At 37.8% G+C, this 20,581-nt stretch overlaps 1 protein-coding gene across 2 annotated transcripts in view; it reads left to right on the top strand.

The window, feature by feature from the left end:
- BicD (protein bicaudal D) overlaps positions 1–20,581 on the top strand; it is a 182,938-nt gene that overhangs the window by 58,958 nt on the left and 103,399 nt on the right. For both annotated transcript variants that reach the window (XM_067147379.2, XM_067147380.2), the window contains exons 5-8: positions 8,224–8,323; positions 8,568–8,752; positions 18,346–18,525; positions 18,690–18,863. In XM_067147379.2, the coding sequence (XP_067003480.1) occupies positions 8,224–8,323; positions 8,568–8,752; positions 18,346–18,525; positions 18,690–18,863 (639 nt within the window). The remainder of the gene's footprint in view (positions 1–8,223; positions 8,324–8,567; positions 8,753–18,345; positions 18,526–18,689; positions 18,864–20,581) is intronic.

The raw sequence follows: 20,581 nt of genomic DNA, 5'->3' as shown, positions 1-20,581 counted from the left end.
ACTGCTGAATAACCCAGTAAGCCTGTTTGTGCTTATATTTCGCATTCCATTCAGAAATTACTAATGTACTCTGTGTTCAGTGATGCAGTGAAGGGTAGCAAATATTCGTCGCGTGATAGACTACGTAAGGATTAGTAACATAATCATGTGAAGTTGACTAGCGTGGTGTATATTTGTCTTGTGGTAGCCCTATTATAGATACTGAAAAGGTTGTGAAATCATTTATTAACTACAACAAATCCAGGAAGTGGATAGGCATCTGTATCTTTCAACGGTGGCGTGTATGTTGAAACTCGCACCGTTGAGTTTCGACTCGAGCCGATCAGAGTGTTGTCGCATTCAAGATAATGGTCAAAGTAATTTCTCTTGCACATGGTCAAGTTAAACCGCCAAATAATTAATGGTCGAAGAGTGTGATTTGAAATAATGCGCTGATACTTTTACGGGGCCCTGACTGCAAATGTTTTTATATTTGTTATCAGGTATTTTACGCAACTTTTAATACATGGTTTTTATTTAATAAGTCTGACTGGAAAAGGTTTTCATATTATCCCTTGTCTTTTTCACGTCTTTTTAATACTCATAGCATTTTCAGAAACAGTAGATAGCTTATATCTTTCTCTGTACCTGTATATACACGGCGTAAAATGCACGCATAATACCAATATAAATTTTTCCGTTATTGGACATTATAAATTTTCCAGTTAACTCATTCCTGGTTGCCAGCGTTTCGCCCTCGTATGCTGGGTTGGGCTCATCAGTTGGTACCTAGGACACCTACCAAGACGCTGGCTAGTGCATACCATGGAGGCCACTGCGTAGGCTACTTGGAGCCACCGGCAGTGCCAATGCACTATGAGAGACTTTGTCTCTTTACCAAAAATTGATGCCTGCTTGGCTGTCAGATGATATAGATGTTGATTCGCATGTTGGAAAAAACCATATCAAGAGTTAATATACTTATGTTGGATAGTTTTTATTAGTGTATTCAATAGTACGTTTTCTTGCTTAACGCATTATCTTTCCTTGTCCCCTGCAGAAATGCCTAATGAGGTTTTACTGAAAAAACTAACCTTTGAAATCAGTCATCCTCTGTGCATCGTATCTTGAGGTACATCACATTCTTGCTTAATTTCAATACATACCGCATTTACTCGAATAATCCCCGCCGTCGAATAATGCCTGCACCCTCATTTTAGGAAGGCTCATTTTGAAAAAAATTGAAATGAACTAAAATTCCTTCCATCGAAAGAGTAATGTAAGCATAAACAAACATTTCGTATCACTCTGCGAGGTCCATGTGGTCTTTAGGCAAATATGAACATGTAAATTTACGGATATAGCTGCTTTGCTTGAGATGATAAAAATACATTATCACTGCTATGAAATATATTTTCCATACAGAGACAGAAGTATGACGTGCGGTGATGACAGTTTGGCTACTCATAACATCACAAAAGTTTAAACATTTTTTCTTCCAGTTATATCTTTAATTCCAAAGCGATTACCTATATTTTTCGTCGGCTTAAAAGTTTCCTGAAAGTCCAAATTAATTTTTAACATCAAACCCCGAGAAAGTGTTGTGGGAAATTTTCGAGATATTAAAGATGGTAAATGGAAGTATGAGAGAAATGAAAGGCGAAATGGCGAAGTGCAGAGAGCATAACAGCACGAAAGTGTAGACATTTTTTCATCCAGTTATATCTTGAATTCCAAAGGGGTGACCTATATTTTTCGTGGGCTTAAATGTTTCAAGTCTAAATTAATTTTTAACATCAAACCCCAAGAAATTGTTGAGGGAAATTTTCGAGATATTAAGGAAGGTAAATGGACGGGCCAGTTTCAGTGCCGTAGGATATTCGCCGTTTTAATACATATAAAATATTGTTGTACGCAGAACATTTTTATTGAAATCATCAAGGTCCGTCACTGGCTTCTTCCTCTTACGGTTCTTCCCTGGCGACCGGAACACTGCATTATTTTTATTTCCGTAGCTTGTTTTATCCTCTGTACTGTTCGTAGGCCGATACCACATGCGAGTGCTGTCTTGGTGAGGGGTGGCAACATGGCATTCCTCACCTCCCCCCCCACCGCTGATCACCTGCTGTTGCATGCTTACAAAATACACTCTAAATACTATTTCCCTCGCCTGTCGATGCAATACTTGTCTTTTTGCTCTTCCTGGATCCATCGTACACACGCAAATAATTCCCTAAATTCGTTGATTATGATATTTGCAAATAAAACTCAAAACATTCACTCATGACCTGCACAAAGAGGCACTTCTTACTGAAATGATTCTATTGGCTCAGCGGAAACACGTCATGCTACAAAGCGCGCAAATGTTACTGCGCAACCCTCTTCGAACCGCCTACCCGGCTGCGTTCTACTCTATATAGAATCCTCTCCTAAATTACAAGTTCGTCACACTCCACGTCTAAAACACTTCTCCCACGCGGTCTCTTGTGCAATGTAAACACTTGAAATAGACACACCGGCGAAATCTGATGTTAGTTTTGCAAAACAGTAAAACCTCGTAAATTTGAAGTCTTTGTAATACAGAAATCGGACTTCCAGTTACGTGATTTCGAATTGACAGCCATCTTGTAATTCCGAAATGCCAACCCTTGCCAGTTTTCGCATATTCTGCTTTTCCGCGTACTGCCTGCTACGTGATATTGTGGCGTTCTTTAAAACGCTGAATACAAAAGAATTACGATTTCACTCTATTTTCAACTATGAAACACACTATAGATACACCGAACTGAGTGAAAGTGCAGAAAGCTACCCCTGCACGTTCTGGAAGATGCGTTTTATCATGACGCAGAGAAATTTTCAATTTAAATTACTTTGTGAAATACGGTACTATTTAAAAAAAAATGTAAAGTCAGTTTAGAATTAAAAGTCTGAATTGTTTTCTGTTTAAATATGACATATGGGAACAGTTTTCTTCCATCTACGGTTGCACGAAGCATAACTGTACACTCAGCATCGGAAACTAGGTAAGCCAGGAGTGTGTTGGCAACCTTGACGCAAATAAAACCCGCACCCCAATTTCGTGCCTCAAATTTTTTAAAAAAATATGCAGGGATTATTCACGTAAATACGGTAGTTTTAAAATTAAGCAATCATTTACTTCAGCCTTTATTTCTAACGAGTTAACTACTGCTACTGGCCATGTTATTTACGTATTTATTACGAAAGCGTGTTCTCTTTCATTTTGAATTGTGCGTATAGAACACCAGTCAACAAGTATTGCTAATCAACTCTGATATCGCCTTCTAGTTCGTACGTCGACAAAGAGAGCTCGCTAGTGCACATAGCGAAAAAGCTACGCCGACGATGATCGATCACATTCAATATAATGCTGGAGTGCATAAATATTGATAATGGAAAAAATTACGTACACTTAATTGCTCGTAATAACGGATGCATTAGTGATAGGGTTCTCGCTGTTACTGACGGATAATACACAGTTTAATATGGGAATTTTGAAGGGACATAAAAAGGCTACCGTTATAACAGAGTTCTCGCTATATGCTGTACCCACTATAGCGGACTACTACTGTATATTTTGTCTTAAGGAATTCATATGATTTCTTGTGGTACTGTGTCGTATATGCTGTGCTGTGGTTGTTTGTGTATGTCGTGAGTTTTTTTATGATGACACTATACCGTACCCAGGGGTAGTAAACCTCGAGTACGATGCCTCCATTCCTGTATGAACATCCGACTAACTCAGGTTTGGGCAGAGAAGTGGGTTGGTTGTTGATGGGCAAGTCTAAAAGTCGAAGTTTCTCACTTAATTATAAGTAAATGACAGGAAAATGGAAGTATAACTTGAATGAGAAACAATAATATGGGGTAGGATGAGTTTATTCACAAAATAACCTCGAATCATACTAACATAAAAAGAAAATCAAATAATAAAAATGATAATAACATTATCTCAAAAATTGAAAAGAAATGGACATTAAAACGTTAATTATTCAAATCATTAAATGCAAAAGGAAAGTTCAAACACAACATTGAATACCTGTGAACTTCAAAAATATTCTTCACATGATTGTCCAAAGTTCATGTTCATAATAGTATACGTGTGCGTATTCAAATACGTATTCGATTCACATGGAGTAACACGATGTTAAGTATCACATTTGATACGGATTTTAATTTCGGAGAAGCGTCGCGAAGTTAACATGAAAAGAAAGTTAAGACGCAATGGGACATGATATGAATTATGAAAAATACTAGTGGCATTTCCTTACGTTATATTTACAATGAATACAATATCAGCAAAGTATCTCAAATATTTACATCGGATAAAAAAAAAAAAGGAAATCCTACATACTACACTGACTCGACGTGAAATGTGGTTCACCAAAAGATCTAATAAAAACTAAGATCGACCACCAACATTCAATCAGCACTGGGGCTGTTCCCCATTAAACAACAAGACAACATATCAAAACAACATGAAATAGCACAAAACACCATCCTTTAAGAGAAAACATATTATTATCCTTTATTAAACATGTGGAAAGCAATGGCAACATTGCATTCTTCTGCTGCATTTGCGCACCTAAAAGCGCATTCATCCGTCACATATTTCCTGCTGTGCTGTGGGCTGAAAAGAAATGTTAGAACTCAATACTGCACTGAGGCTTGGTTACTGTTCGACAAGATTGTATGACGGAAATAACATCTCATTCACGCTGTCTATGTAAACACGGCTGATAAGTAAACCTGTAAATCGATCTCATATTTCCTCAACTGCACGGAAACTCACATACAATTGTGTTTCTTACTAGCATGCTACAATAATTTATCACACACATCGGACTCGCTGGCCTGGCATCAATTTTCCATCAATTCTGATTATTAATATTCTCTCAGAATACAATTGCAGGGCTAAATTCACTGTACATCATTTTTAACCATTCATCAGGCATGCACTCGGCCTGCATAATCAACTTCATAAATTTTTTTTTTTGCTAGGGGCTTTACGTCGCACCGACACAGATAGGTCTTATGGCGACGATGGGATAGGAAAGGACAAGGAGTTGGAAGCGGCCGTGGCCTTAATTAAGGTACAGCCCCAGCATTTGCCTGGTGTGAAAATGGGAAACCACAGAAAACCATTTTCAGGGCTGCCGATAGTGGGATTCGAACCTACTATTTCCCAGATGCACTTCATAAATTAGCATGCATTAAAACCTCTTAACCGGGCGAGTTGGCTGTGCGCGTAGAGGCGCGTGGCTGTGAGCTTGCATCCGGGAGATAGTAGGTTCGAATCCCACTATCGGCAGCCCTGAAGATGGTTTTCCGTGGTTTCCCATTTTCACACCAGGCAAATGCTGGGGCTGTACCTTAATTAAGGCCACGGCCGCCTCCTTCCAACTCCTAGGCCTTTCCTATCCCATCGTCGCCATAAGACCTATCTGTGTCGGTGCGACGTAAAGCCCCTAGCAAAAAAAAAAAAAACCTCTTATATTTCTTACAATCTCACCAGCCTTGCCCATTATAAATCCAGGTTTGATTCCCATACACATCATTGTTCGAAACAGTTTCCAACCTACATTGGAAGACTCCTTTCTCATTCAACGTTGCGATACCCTGAAATAACATGCGTCATGCAATCTGTTACTAACTTTCTAAATGACCAAAATTAAATTGAATTTACTCTCAACGTAGCAAGTGTTTAACTCGGAAAGTGGATGATCTTGTCAATCTAATCCTCCTATCTCTAATATACAAGAATATCGGAATAATACTAAGCTAATTATCATGGATAATAACACGACAAAATAAATCCTAACAACTCCCTAATTATCCCATGTAATTAATGGTAATGTAAAATAAAAATATAAAAATCATGCATTCCTCTTTTATCCGTATTTACAGCATTACAAATGTAAAATAAACACATGCCGTCAGGCAAAATTTACGTTAAAGAAAAATCCGTACACTAAACTTCACTAGTATTTAAACATAATTCATATAACATGCCATCTAATTTAAAAAAACATGCGTCTTATCTGTGACGACTCTCTGAACATTGGCAACGGCTCACATCCTTACCATGGTGGTTTCTTACTCCATGTTGATCACTGCTTTAACACATAGAAACAATCTTCTTTCTTCTATGGGCGGTGCCATCTTCTTGATGAAAGTTCCTGTACACTATAATACAGAAGACTTTAGGTGAATGTCTCTTCACCGCTCGATTTGCACGTACCAAACAAAGCCTCTGGAGTGATACCGTATTTCTTCGAATCCAAGACGACGTTTTTTCCTCAGAATATCATGTGAAAAATCAAGGGTTGTTTTGCATTCGCAGCCTGATAGTAATGAACACCACTGGCAAGTACCGCAGTAACCAAACCACGCTGTTTCTTTTCACCCCCCCCCCAACCACGCGCGCCTGACGCTTAGTAAAATTAAGTTTCATAGACAGCCGGAGTATTTTCGTGATGGATCATCGTATTGTAAAGATACGTGTAACAGGTATTGCTGGAAAATTTTCAGTGGGTTCTCGTGGATGTTATGATGCCAATTTTAAGTTAATGGCTATTAAACACTCGGAAATGTATAATAATTGTGCAGCCGCAAGAAAATACGGCATAGGCCTAATTAAAGCCCATATTCGGCGTTACCGTGAAGACAAAGATAGCTTAAAAATGCGTACTGCACAAAAAATGCATTCAGTTGCCCGCAGCAAGGACGCTTTAAAGAAGTTGAAGATGAAATTGTGAGGTATGTGCACAAAAATGCATGGGTGGAATTGCCATACCACGGCGCAATAAACTCGTTCGTTGACTTTCAAAGTCCGAGATTAAGACCTATACATCGCTAGCCACTGAAGTTGGCCGAATCTGGCAAGCAAGACGTGCATGTAGCAGCAGCCAGTTATATCTGACGCTGAGTGAAAGTACCAGTAACAGTTTTATAGTAAGCAAGAATATTTTCCTGGTGGATCGTCGTGTTGTAGAGATGCGTGGAATGTGTATTGCCGGCAAATTTTCAACGAGTTCCCTTCGATATTATGATGCCAATTTTAAGTTAATGGTTATTAAACCCACTAACATAAAGCAGATTTGTACAGCCGCAAAAAAAATACGGCGTAACTAAAGCCAGTGTTCGGCGTCTACAGTCTAAAAATGCGTACTGTATAAGAAAAGGCATTCATATGATTTTACAAAGGACTTTTTAAGCCTGATTAATTTTTTTGAAGGAAAAAGTGGGAGTCGTCTTGGATTAGGAGAAATACGGTAATATATATTTTTCAGAATGAAATTAAACACACACTTTCACGTAGTATCGGATTTCGAAAAACAACAAACAAGTAAGCCGCAGTGTGGATATTATCTGCGAAAACTCAAATTTTGAACAAACTGATTGCCATTTCATACTGAATTTAATGTGTATGGGGGTTTTCCCGACTTGTAAAAAAATTGGATATAACGACAATCCGCTATAGCGAGTACATTTTTCGCCATTATGAATTCTCGTTATAACGGACTTCTACTGTACTTAAAAATCCTCTGAAACCCTTTTATGGTGTCCTTACTCTACTTTTACAATTTCCGTACAATCATAGCTTTTATCATTTTGATGTCCAGCTCTATGGCTAAATGGTTAACATGCTGGCCTTTGGTCCACTGGGTTTGATTCCTGGTCGGGATGTAGGTTTTAACGTTTAGTTAATTCCTGTGGCTCGGGGCTGAATGTTTGAGACGTCTTCGGTATTAGATTTCATCTTAGGTAGGGACCCATCCATCCTCACAGATGCACCAGGCCTCTCCGAAGGCCACATGCCATTATTATATTATCATTTTGATTATTTTGCTAGATGCTCCTTTCTCTCTGAGTGTCTCTTATACCCTTTCCCTTGGGACACTGTCATAAGCCTTTGCCGTGTCGATGAATGTCTAGATCAAATCTTTACCATACTCCCAGTTTTTCTGTATTAACTGTCGCATTGCAGAGAATATTATGTTTCTTGTAGGATCAAATCACTTTGATTTTGTGGAACTTTTTTGAATAAGTCATTGCTAAATCAGGATTAAACTGTAGTGATTTATCTTTTTTTTTCTCTACTATGTGCCATTTACTTGCATCTGTTGTTGTGGTTTATTTCATCCTTAAAAATAAAATAAGTTGAGCAAAATATTCTTAAAATTTCTGATTTTCTTACAATTTATAACAATGTATTTATTGCAGGCAGAAAGAGAGGCTAAATATGCATTGAAGAAAGAATTAGACCAACGTATTAACAATGAGTCAATGTACAACCTAAGCAATTTAGCATTTAGTATCCGAGGTAAGTTAAAAGAAATTCTTGTTATTTATTGATGAACTAACTTAGTTTTTAGTAAAGCATATTTAGACTTAAACCTTTCATGTACTATGCTGTGTGAGGGTCTGATTTTTCCTGTAGTTTTCTGTTCACACTTTAGTGCAAACGAATCCTAATAATTTTATGTTTAAATTTTAAGATATTTTTTATGGTATGCTTGTCACAATAAAAATCCATAAATTGGGAATTAATTAAATTAATATTTAAGGTATCACTGATGATCAGAATGTGGGTAGTGATGGTGAGGATGATCTTCCTGTTCTGAAACGCCTTGAAGCAGATCTCAAGAGTGGTTCTAGTGGAGACATTGGCTCTCCTGATGGAAAGCAGGTGGACTTGTTCAGTGAAATCCATGGAAATGAATTGAAGAAGTTGGAAAAACAATTGGAACAGGTAGGACATGTGTCTCTTTAAGTTTTGATAAAGAATCTTTTGTTAGTGTGTATTATATGAGCATACGCAAACAGATACAAATTACCAACATATTAACAATGAGTCAATGTACAACCTAAGCAATTTAGCATTTAGTATCCGTGGTAAGCTAAAAGAAATTCTTGTTATTTATTGACTAACTAACTTAGTTTTTAGTAAAGTAAAGTAAAATTAGGAAAAATTACTGTCCTAGTCGTTGTCATCATCGAGCGATCACTGGCCTTGAAGACCACGCGCTACAAGTTGCCTCCATCTCCACTAATCTAGTGCTGAAATTTTCCACTACACCCAACTGGTATAGTTTGTTATAGTTATAGATTAACTGTTTTAGGTTTTTTTCCGACTTGTTTCGCTATTACATTCTTGGTCTACGTAGGTGACACTTCCATTTGACATGCAAGGGTCTCCTTGGAAACATCTTGGGAAAGAGAATGGAATTTGATGAGCAGCTCTCAGTATTAATAGTACTTACGGAAACAAGAAAGTAGAACTGGCTGAGTTAGCGAAGAGTATATGTCGGGATGTATTAGGAGTTAATGATATTCAGATAATGGGAGGTAACAAGGAAGAGATAGGAGATTATAAGGTGTTTTTATGTTGTTTTTGATTTTACAGTTTGCTTTATGTCACACTGACACAGATAGATAGGAAAGGGCTTGGAGTAGGAAGGAAGTGACTGTGGCCTTAATTGAGGTATAGCCCCAGCATTCACATGATGTGAAAAGGGGGAAATCACGGAAAACGATCTTCAGGGCTGCCGACAGTTGGGTTCGAGCCCACTGTCTCCCGAATGCAAGCTGACAGCAAAGTGAACCAAATTGCAGAGCCACTTGCTCGGTTTATTTGGTGTTCTTAACAGGTGTTAGAAAGGGGAAATCAGACTGTGGGGTAGGACTGTTCATCAGGAATAAATACTATTGCACGCAATGTAGTTTCTGTTGTACTCTATCTCAAATGACTTGGGAGATAAAGTAAACAAAAAGCCTGGGAAATGTGTTGGTGCAGACTACCTTTTGGTAAAGCATTACAAATATTTTATATGTACAGTGTTATTTCTGTTTAAGTTTTAAATATATATCGTCAAAATATGTTTAGCTTCTAAACAGCTGTTCAGTTTCAATTCTTAATCGATACTTGTGCATTAAAGTACTGTTTGAAAGGGACATGTACATGAGTAAATGATGTGGGTAGATTTAGCAGTTAGAGAAACTAGGATAAGAATCGTTTCACTGCATTCACCATGTGAGGCTGCGTTTGAGGATGTTTACAAATTTTTTGAAGCCCTGAGTGACATAGTCAGGATCAAAAAACAATGATAGGATAGTAGTGCTAACGGGCAATTTCAGTGCAAGAATTGGAAGTAAAACTGAAGGATATGAGAATGTGATAGGTATATGTGGGAAAGATTTGGAAGCTGATGGGACTGGGAAGTGATTACTGGACTTCTGTACTAGTGTGGGATTAGCCATTACAAATACATTGTTCAAGCTTAAGGCTATTCACTGCTACACATGGGAGGGTAGGGGCACCAGATCCATAGTGGACTAATCATAACCAACTTGGAATTCAGGAAATCTGCTTAGAACGGACAGGTGTTAGTTTTTTTTTTTTGTTTTGTTTGTTTTTTGTTAGTGTTTTAACGTTGCATATAAAAATTAGCGATGACTGGTGCCATTTTGAAGAGCGTTGTCTTCAGTCTTGCATGCTCAAGCCTTCCATCTGGTTGAGATATGTTGATGACACATTTGTTATCTGGCCCCATGGTGAACACAAATTATCCATATTTTTGGATCACTTGATTAGCATACATCCAAACATTAAATTTACCATGGAGACTGAACGTGGAGGATGTTTGCTGCTCTTGGATGTTTTGGTTTCTAAGAAATCAGATGGAACTTTAGATTATTTGGTTTACCGTAAACCCACCCATACTAATAGATATCTTCATGGGTCTTCTCATCACTATCCTTACCAAAAGCGTACTGTGCTTAACACCCTAATCAGCCGAGCAAGGGAGGTTTGTGAGAAGGATAATTTAAACGGTGAACTTAAGTTCCTAACCAGAACATTTCTGAGCAATGGCTACACAAGGAAACAGATTGACGAAGTGCTGCATCCTAAGCCAAAAGCCAGATTGTCACGTGCTTCTCGTCCTTTGAGTCTGGCCTTCTTGCCATTCGTACAATCTGTCACGGATAGGATTGGCAATATTCTCAGAAAGCACAATATCAAGACCGTTTTTAAGCCTAATATCATCATAGGCAATTGTTTGCGATCTGTCAAAGATCCTATTGGTTTAAACTGCGCTGGAATATATATGATTTCTTGCTCCTGTGGATCAGTTTATGTTGGCCAAACATGTGGGAAGGTAGCAACAAGGGTTAAAGAACATCGCAGGCACGTATGTCTTTGCCAGCCAGAGAAGTCTGCTGTGGCAGAACATGCCATACATAATGACCATCAAATAATTTTTTATGCAACTTCTGTCATTTATAAAGAGAAACATTTTATTCCTAGAATCATTCATGAGGCTATAGAAATTGCTAAACGCCCAAATAATTTTAACAGAGGTGACGGCTATATACTGAGTAGATCAATGCTACCCTCCATAGTTAACTCGTCAACATCTTTCTCCGTGACTCTGGAGGCCCTGGAATGAACTATATTTCTAACAGTATCTCTCTATCTTCAGTCTGGTTTCTATGGAGTGACAGTTACCATTATGCTTTGTTGCTGCTCTGAAGATGATCCTGGTCGCAGGATCGAAATGCATCAGCTGATAATTAATATTACACGACCTAATAACCCCAAATAATTATTATGATGTAGTTTCAGTTTCTTAATATTAAGATTTTGATTATTGATCGTGAATCCAACTAAACACAACACTAATTTAACAGATCCTTTGCAAACAGGATTCTAAATCACATTTGCCTATTTTCAGCTAACAGCATTGATTGTTAGGATATTATTTACAATTAAAATATAATCACATTTCATAGTTTCACTCCCATGTTAGAAGTGGTCAGCTGGCCCATCCTCCGTCAGATTTCTGGGATGAGTGAATTAATACATTTTCATCCCTTCATTATCCAGAGTAGAATGATGGTTTGATCCAACATTAGTCATCTTGAAGCTCTTAATTACATGTGCATGATATTCTAATTTTCACATGAAACACTGCTTATAAACTGTTTTACCCTATCTAGTTGATCTTCTAATAGATAATCGTATGGCTCCAGGTCTGTTAATTACTGTTGCAGAATAAGATGCTCTGGACCACTAGTTCCCACACCATCATCTAGTCTCCAACCTCTTATGCAATTCAAGGCTACTTTTACTGCTGCTACCCTTAAATGTTCATCAACAAGCAAGCGGGCAACGTTCTTGGATTTCTCAGTGGGCTGGCTAAATGAACTAGCTGGTGGCATTCACCGCTATTTGCGACCTGCGTAACTGTCCCTTTTACAACCGGTCGTTTGACAGCATGAAATAATTTGTTTGCTGGCCTGCCTTCACAACTTTGTCTCTATCAGTCAGAAACATAAAATCTCATTCTTACAGTTCATTCCTATTGCTTGTTCACTTTTGCTATCATCAACTCCTAGCTTGTATAGTTGCACCTTAACTTATTACATTCTTTAAATAGTTCCTACATGCAACCTTACTCTATTGTTTCTGATTCACAGAGAATATTAATAATTGTTCAAAAGTTCAACTTACTAATGGGCTTTCATCAATACTAGTGGACGTTCACTTTGTTATTCATTGTCGCCGGCTCGGTTACTAAGTCTGAAGAACAACAAAGACTGACTGACTTTGTTAAATTAACGCTGCAGCGACTGAGCTGCTGAATTATGAGAACTGATGATGCACTGAGAGTGGTAGGCTGTTGTCCTTCCACGTTATAGTTGCGTGGGTTTCCTGGGGTCAACATTTCTCTTCACATGGAACCTGCAGAATTTGCACTGAAATTTATGCAGTTATTCTTATTTAATTTACCCTGGTGCTAGATTTGCACTTGACTTGTCAGAGCTTTACAAAAATACTTCTAAACGTTGAGAATACTGGAATTCATATCTAAATTTTGCTCATAAGATGAAAGTTAGTAAATATTGAAATATTTAAAAAAACTTCCATTCTATCACGTGATGTAAATGGCGACTTTATGTTGGTTGAACATAAACCAGGAACTCTATGTACTGCCTTCTTTCTCAGTAGTGAGGTGTGTTTGGAATCATTCTCTCTCTTGTTTTTTCATTTTCTTTGCCCTTATCTTGAAGCGTTGGTTCTCACGAGAAGCGAGCAGCGGGTGCGGAGCGGTTTCGGCAAGCTACCCTATATTGTACCTTCGTTTATGATGGGGTAGTAAAATGCCAATACTGCACGTGATTTAAAGCAAACGTGAGAGCTAATGTACTTCCTGTCCTGGCTCCAGTGTGTTTGGGTTAGTCTGTACGTTCGAGAAACCTTTGTGCTACAACATAAGAATGATACTGAAGCCTCCACCTTATCAATACATTTATTTATATACTATTAATCACAGTAATCACAGTACCGGTTTCGACCCCTTGAGGGTCATCCTACACTACACAAGGAGTAGAACCACAACAGATAACAGTCACCGTAATGTAACATATTCCACAAGGTTTCGTAGTAGCAGTCAAAGGGACGCACCATCATTCAAATATTATGAAAGAAACAAATCAACTCCTCAAGATTTTGGATTGACGTCCCTTTTGGCTAAATACCTCATAAATACAAATTACTACCAGTGGAAAATCTGATCGTAAAAACAAGACTAGAATAATAGTTAATAATAATAATAATAATAATAATAATAATCGTATGGCCTCATCTACCGTTTGCAGACATTTCGATTTGACGCCATCTGGCTGTCTGCTCGTCAATTTCGACGTTCCGGTTTACTCTGTCTGCCATCTAGCGGACCTAGAGTAAACCGGATCTCTCTTGGGCGTCTATGGCTGAGATTTAATTAATTTTGTCGGGTAAATACCAAATGTATCACCAGAGATCTTTTACATGCCGACATCGTACGACATGGAGTGTCGAATGGACTTTTTTCCGCCCTTCAAAAATCTGACTACCTCTGCCGGGTTTGAACCCGCTATCTTGGGATCCGGAGGCCGACACTCTACCACGGACCCACACCACCTTTCCAATACTTATCTTTCCTATATTTAGGAAATAAACATTACAACAGGCGTTGTAAGATGGGACATGTTTCGCTTAACAGTCGTAAGCATCATCAGCTACTTTCTGTTCTTATCCTCTGTCTCAACTCGATTGTGTTTTTTCTCTTAGCCATGTTGTAACATTCCATGTTTTTTCACACTAGTTTTAAGCCTATTTTCATTTTATAAATATAAATGTTGATTCTTAGGGTGCCATATATGTTAAGGACACTAGATTCAGGGCCCTGACCTAACTTTAGGCTAAGATTTATTTTTGGCCGATGGTGCTTACGACTATTAAGCGAAACATGTCCCATCTTACAACGCCTGTTGTAATGTTTATTTCCTAAATATAGGAAAGATAAGTATTGGAAAGGTGGTGTTAACTATTATTCTTATTTAAATGTTCATATGATGTCCAATACGGTCTACAATGAGATTTATTACTTGTAATAAAACAAGACTAGTTCGATGAAACTAACTAATTCAACATTTTACTGCCCAAAACTATTAAATTACAGTAGTAAGCCTCAAAATTAAAACAAGAAGCTGAATTCCAAACTGATCCAAGATTTTAATCTTAAGACACCAATAAGTTTTAACTATAATTACGACTCAAGTTTTAACATAGAAGTCAAATTACAATTGTTTTTAATAAACTAGAACTTTGAGAAAACCATTTTAGCCAAATTTTCAACATTTGAAGACACTGTGTTTTGGATGTCAATATCTTTGGAATTAATGGTTATTCCAATTTTAGTATAGTCACTCGTATTGTTAAACTATTAATGTGTTCATAAATTCCTATGTTTATATATTTTATTACTTTATTGTTAGAATTATAATTAAGCACAAATTTGTCAAAACTAATCAAATACGACAGGTCTTAACCTTGGGATGATTATATAGGCTGAGGATGCTTGAAATTCAAGCGAAACATGTCCCTATAAAACAGTGTTGTAGCATTATGATCTAACAACATAAAAACAATTGTATTGAAAAGGTGGGATATAAAAAAATCACAATATTGTAAGCATAAGTGGTATGTTTCGAGCTGTCAGCGAAGAGATGGCGTGGAATGATATCAGTAGACGAAAAAGTTTGGGTGGCGTTTATAAAAGTAGGAAAGATCACAATATGAAGATAAAGTTGGAATTCAAGAGGACAAACTGGGGCAAATATTCATTTATAGGAAGGGGAGTTAGGGGTTGGAATAACTTACCAAGGAAGATGTTCAATAGTTTTCCAATTTCTTTGAAATCATTTAGGAAAAGGCTAGGAAAACAACTTATAGGGAATCTGCCACCTGGGCGTCTGCCCTAAATGCAGATCAGTATTGATTGATTTATTGATTTGAGGATTTCATGAAAATGTGACATTGCATTGTCATTGAACTGATTCATCGCTCGCACTGCTACAGCCTTATTCAGGTGGTGTTTCTCTACAGAATTTTGCACTGTTTCCTGCATTTTGCACTTCTCGTGAATCTCAGTTGAAGTGAGAGGTTCCATTGACTGTTCCTCCTCCTCTTCCCCGGACGAGATCTCCTCCATAACCTCCTCCTGTTGTTTGCGATGCAGGTCCATCAGTTCGTTTGTGGTCAGTTCCTGGCTATGTTTTTCCACCAGCTCTTGAATGTCTACGTCATTCACCTCCAGACCCATAATCTTCCCTAACGACACAATTTTATCGACAATTGGTGGCTCATTGTCACCAACAATCCTCTCAAGATCACGTCCAAGAATACGGTCAGGCCACAGCTCCCAATCGGAAGTGAGAGTTCTGTTAGTGACTCCATCCCCGGCTTTATCGATTATCTTCAGGCAGTTCACGATGGGGAAATGATTTCTCCCAAACTCACGGAGGGTAAGGTTTCTTCCTTCGGTCACTTCGAAGCATCACTGAAATAGTGCTTTGGTGTATAGCTTCTTGAAGTTTGAAATGACTTGCTGATCCATAGGCTGGAGTAGTGTTGGGAGGAAGGGACTTAATCTTAACGAACTTGAATTCCTCCAGTAAGTCGTCCTCAAGGCCTCAAAGCCTGGAGGATGAGCAGGAGCATTGTCCATAACCAGCAAGACTTTGAGCGGCAGATTATTTTCTGAAAGGTATTTCTTCACTACAGGACCAAAGACCACGTTCATCCATTCAACAAAGGCCTAGGGGAGGGGAAAACGTAGGCACACGTGACACTCGTATTGCGGAACATCACTCGCTTATCAAGTTACTATTTATTAAAAACGTTTGCTCGTCTTGCAAAACACTCGTAGACCAAGTTACTCGCATTCCAAGGTTTCACTGTAGTTTGTGATATCTGAAGCCATCTTTTTAGTTTCGACTCAGTTAATTTAATTTACAACTGTTATTCACTATACTGGGGGACTATGGAATTAAAGGCAGATTATTGAAATCAATCAAAGGCATTTATGTTGACAATTGGGCTTCAGTGAGAATTGATGGTAGAATGAGTTCTTGGTTCAGGGTACTTACAGGGGTTAGACAAGGCTGTAATCTTTCACCTTTGCTGATCGTAGTTTACATGGATCATCTTCTGAAAGGTATAAAATGGCAGGGAGGGATTCAGTTAGGTGGAAATGTAGTAAGCAGTTTGGCCTATGCTGACGACTTGATCTTAATGGCAGACTGTGCCGAAAGCCTGCAGTCTAATATCATGGAACTTGAAAATAGGTGCAATGAGTATGGTATGAAAATTAGCCTCTCAAAGACTAAATTGATGTCAGTAGGTAAGAAATTCAACAGAATTGAATGTCAGATTGGTGATTCAAAGCTAGAACAGGTCGATAATTTCAAGTATTTAGGTTGTGTGTTCTCCCAGGATGGTAATATAGTAAGTGAGATTGAATCAAGTTGTGGTAAAGCTAATGCAGTGAGCTCGCAGTTGCGATCAGCAGTATTCTGTAAGAAGGAAGTCAGCTCCCAGACGAAACTATCTTTACATCGGTCTGTTTTCAGACCAACTTTGCTTTACGGGAGCGAAAGCTGGGTGGACTCAGGATATCTTATTCATAAGTTAGAAGTAACAGACATGAAAGTAGCAAGAATGATAGGATATCTTATTCATAAGTTAGAAGTAACAGAAATGAAAGTAGCAAGAATGATTGCTGGTACAAACCGGTGGGACCAATGGCAGGTGGGTACTCGGAATGAGGAGATAAAGGCTAATTTAGGAATGAACTCGATGGATGAAGCTGTACGCATAAACCGGCTTTGGTGGTGGGGTCATGGGAGGCGAATGGAGGAGGATAGGTTACCTAGGAGAATAATGGACTCTGCTATGGAGGGTAAACGAAGTAGAGAAAGACCAAGACGACGATGGTTGTGGCGACGTTTAGTAAATTATCAGAGGCTTGCAGACTGAACGCTGAAAGGCATAACAGTCTATAATGATAATGTCTGTGTGTATGTATGTATGTATTTTCTTTAGTCTGCCAAAATTAATTTTGGATAAATAAATTTATAAACTACTTGAAAAAGAACACATATGGTAACAGAATTATATGTGAAAAACAGCTTGATTAAAATAGGTCATTTAGAAAATGATGTTTGTTTGAATTATTTGTGGGATGGAAATTTTATGAGCTACTAGCAAAACAGATGAACATTCATGCTGAATATATACAAAGACAAACTAACACTGTTGATACTACCTGACAAGACGCTAAAGCTAACAAAATAGGGCATATGTAGATGTTCTTATTTATATGGGTTTGGTTGTTTTACCTGAAATTGATGATTACTTCCTTCATAAACTTAGGCAATACTTAGATTCAAAATTAGGGTGAGTACAAATATACACTCACTGATCATTTAGAAACAAAATGCAAAGGAAATAACATTTATATCTTTATTCGTTTGACGTATACCTATGCAATTTTCTTTAAAGGGTAACATTTTTGCTGGTGTGTCTGTTGGGGTTTAAATACCTCTGTTGTAAAACATGGTAATTCTGGCTGCACAGCCGCCCATAAATAGGGAATGGCAGAGGGTTGATACGTATGTTAATATTCATTAACATATTATGGAATGTAATAAAATGAAATTTGTTATGCAAAATCATAATGCTTTATTAGAATTAAAAATCGTTTTAAAAGTAATAATGTTCGATTTATTAACTTCGTGCATATATCTTGCACCCCGATTTTTAACCTTGAATTTTAAGAAAAAACCCAATGTGATTATATGTGAGTGAATACAGTATAACTTTAATGTAAATACCTTTATTGAGTGGGAGTCTGATGGAGGAAAATATCCTGTGAATTGTTTCATATTTTGGACTGATTATTAATGGTGCAATAATCAATGAAGGAATAGGTTTAAATATATTATTTTCATTTACAGGCTGAGAATGAGAAGCAACTTTTGACTCAGAACATGCGTGAATCACAGACCCGTGCAGAGCGGTGTGAAAATGAACTTCAAGCATTCATGGCTCGCCTAATACTTCTTGCTGCCCATGTTGACTGTCTTGAACATCTACGTCAGCAGGCTGATCAGAAAGTGGGAAGGCTCGGAATTCAGGTATAAATTAGTTTTAAAATGTTCTCTTTAAGATTCATGAAGTTTACTCTTTGTCAATGTTCATCACCTAGTGATATGTCCTACAATTGGGTGTTTTAATAACTGTTCACTTTTTGTTAGTTCATTGATGTGTTAAACATTTTTCTTTCCCCCCTCCTCCATAGGATGCTGCCCTTGATGAACTTCATAAACTTGTCTCTCAGTATCAAAAATGGTTCACAATGAGTTCACGTGAAATTGATCAGCTGCGATTAGACTTACAGGAAATGGAAAAGAGTCTGAACTGTTCTGATGCTACACTTCAGCTGCGTACTGAGATCACCAATGTAAAGAATAAGGTGAGTGAAATATTTCTTTTGCTTGTGTGAAGTGTGAATTATGTTGGCTGTGAATTAATAGTTACTGCTGTTTCATTCATTCTTTTTAGTACCGGTACCATTCATCGGTATCTAAGTAAAGATATATTATACATGTTAAGGGAATTGGTGAAATGTGGTGACTTTAGGTAAGTGATGTGCAAGAACATTACCCAGGACCAGAATTTCTGGGCTGTAAAAACTGGCTACATCTACTGTATAGATATGCAGATTCTTCTCTTAGAATGAAGGGTAATTACCATACAACCTCGTTAAGACGTTTCTGTAGGGGACAAGGAAAAAGAACGTGTTAAATGAGAAAAGTACTACTGAATACATAAATAAAAACTATCCGACAGGGATATGGAAACATTAGATACTATTTTCCCACATGAGGGCATTTTACATCGTGTATCTGTAGGCGCAGTGAAAACTATACCTTCCATTTCTAAAGATGAGAGGAGAGTATTAAATGGTGTGAAAAACATGAGAGAACAAATATGAAAACTTTTTCTGCTGGGGCTTATAAAATAACAGCAGTGCACCAAAAGGTGTGAAAAACACCAGACAACAAATATGAAAACATTTGCATGGGACTCATAAAAATATCAGTGTATTATTGCACATCACACTCTTTCTAAAATTCATGTTAGTAGAAGCCTTCTGTTTTGGACCAGTGGGTTATTAAACATTATTTTTGGTCACACTCTTAGACAGTGAATTGGAGGTTGCACTTGACTATGTGCAACTGTGAGAGAATGACTTTGGCTGCCGTTTTGAATCCAACAAAACGTCGACCAACTCGAGTGATCAGTTCGAAACTCTAAGGTGGGAGTTTCAACATTTGTGCTACTTCTGCACACTTAAAGATGCAGATGCCAGTCCACTTTCTGAAATATGTTAATTTTGTCTTCATTGGTAAGGAATTTCACGACTTTTTCTGTATCCATAATTAGGCTGTCTCAAGGCAAATATGCACCACGCTAGTCAACTTCACACGGTTATGTTTCTAATCTTGATTTAGGCTGTCTCGTGATACATTTTTGCTACCATTCACTGTACCACTCACCACAAAAATTTCTAGTTTTTGAATGGAATATGAAATACAAGCACAAACAGGCTCATTGCTAGGGGCCGTATTTTTTGGTAATAGCGATAAGCACGAAATTTTTCATATCTTCTTTCTAGCCTTTATATGACCTTGTAGGTACCGTACTACCGTAACGTATTTTAGCGAAATGAACTCGCGAAATATTGCAAAATCTGTTTATTATGCGAATCACGCAAATAATCACGAAATATACCCCACTTGGTAAGAAAAATGCGAAATCGTATCGGAAAAGATCTCCAATAAACGTTTAAATGCTCTTGAGAACTTGACTATAGTAGTTTCCTTCTCAGTTGATTGATAGCGCTGTATATTCTCTACACAAATGCACACAAAGTGATGAGCCCTGTGTATCGGAAATATGTGTATTCAGTTCCGCGATCTCTAAGGCAATCATTAAAAATCGATATCTGTTATCGATTACAGCAAATGGCGTTGTGGTTGTAGCAAGATCGGTTGTAGATACAGCAGTGCGCGTTATACTCTTTCGCATTGAAAGTTCGCCACTTATGAACCTTTATCAGCAAATGTCCAGCATTTAAGTACAAAAATGCTGAAAACTAAAGTCACAACAGTTTTTCCGAGGGCCGAG

Source organism: Anabrus simplex, chromosome 5 (assembly GCF_040414725.1).
Source record: "Anabrus simplex isolate iqAnaSimp1 chromosome 5, ASM4041472v1, whole genome shotgun sequence".
Lineage (NCBI taxonomy): Eukaryota > Metazoa > Arthropoda > Insecta > Orthoptera > Tettigoniidae > Anabrus > Anabrus simplex.
This window is presented reverse-complemented; position numbering and strand designations above follow the sequence as displayed.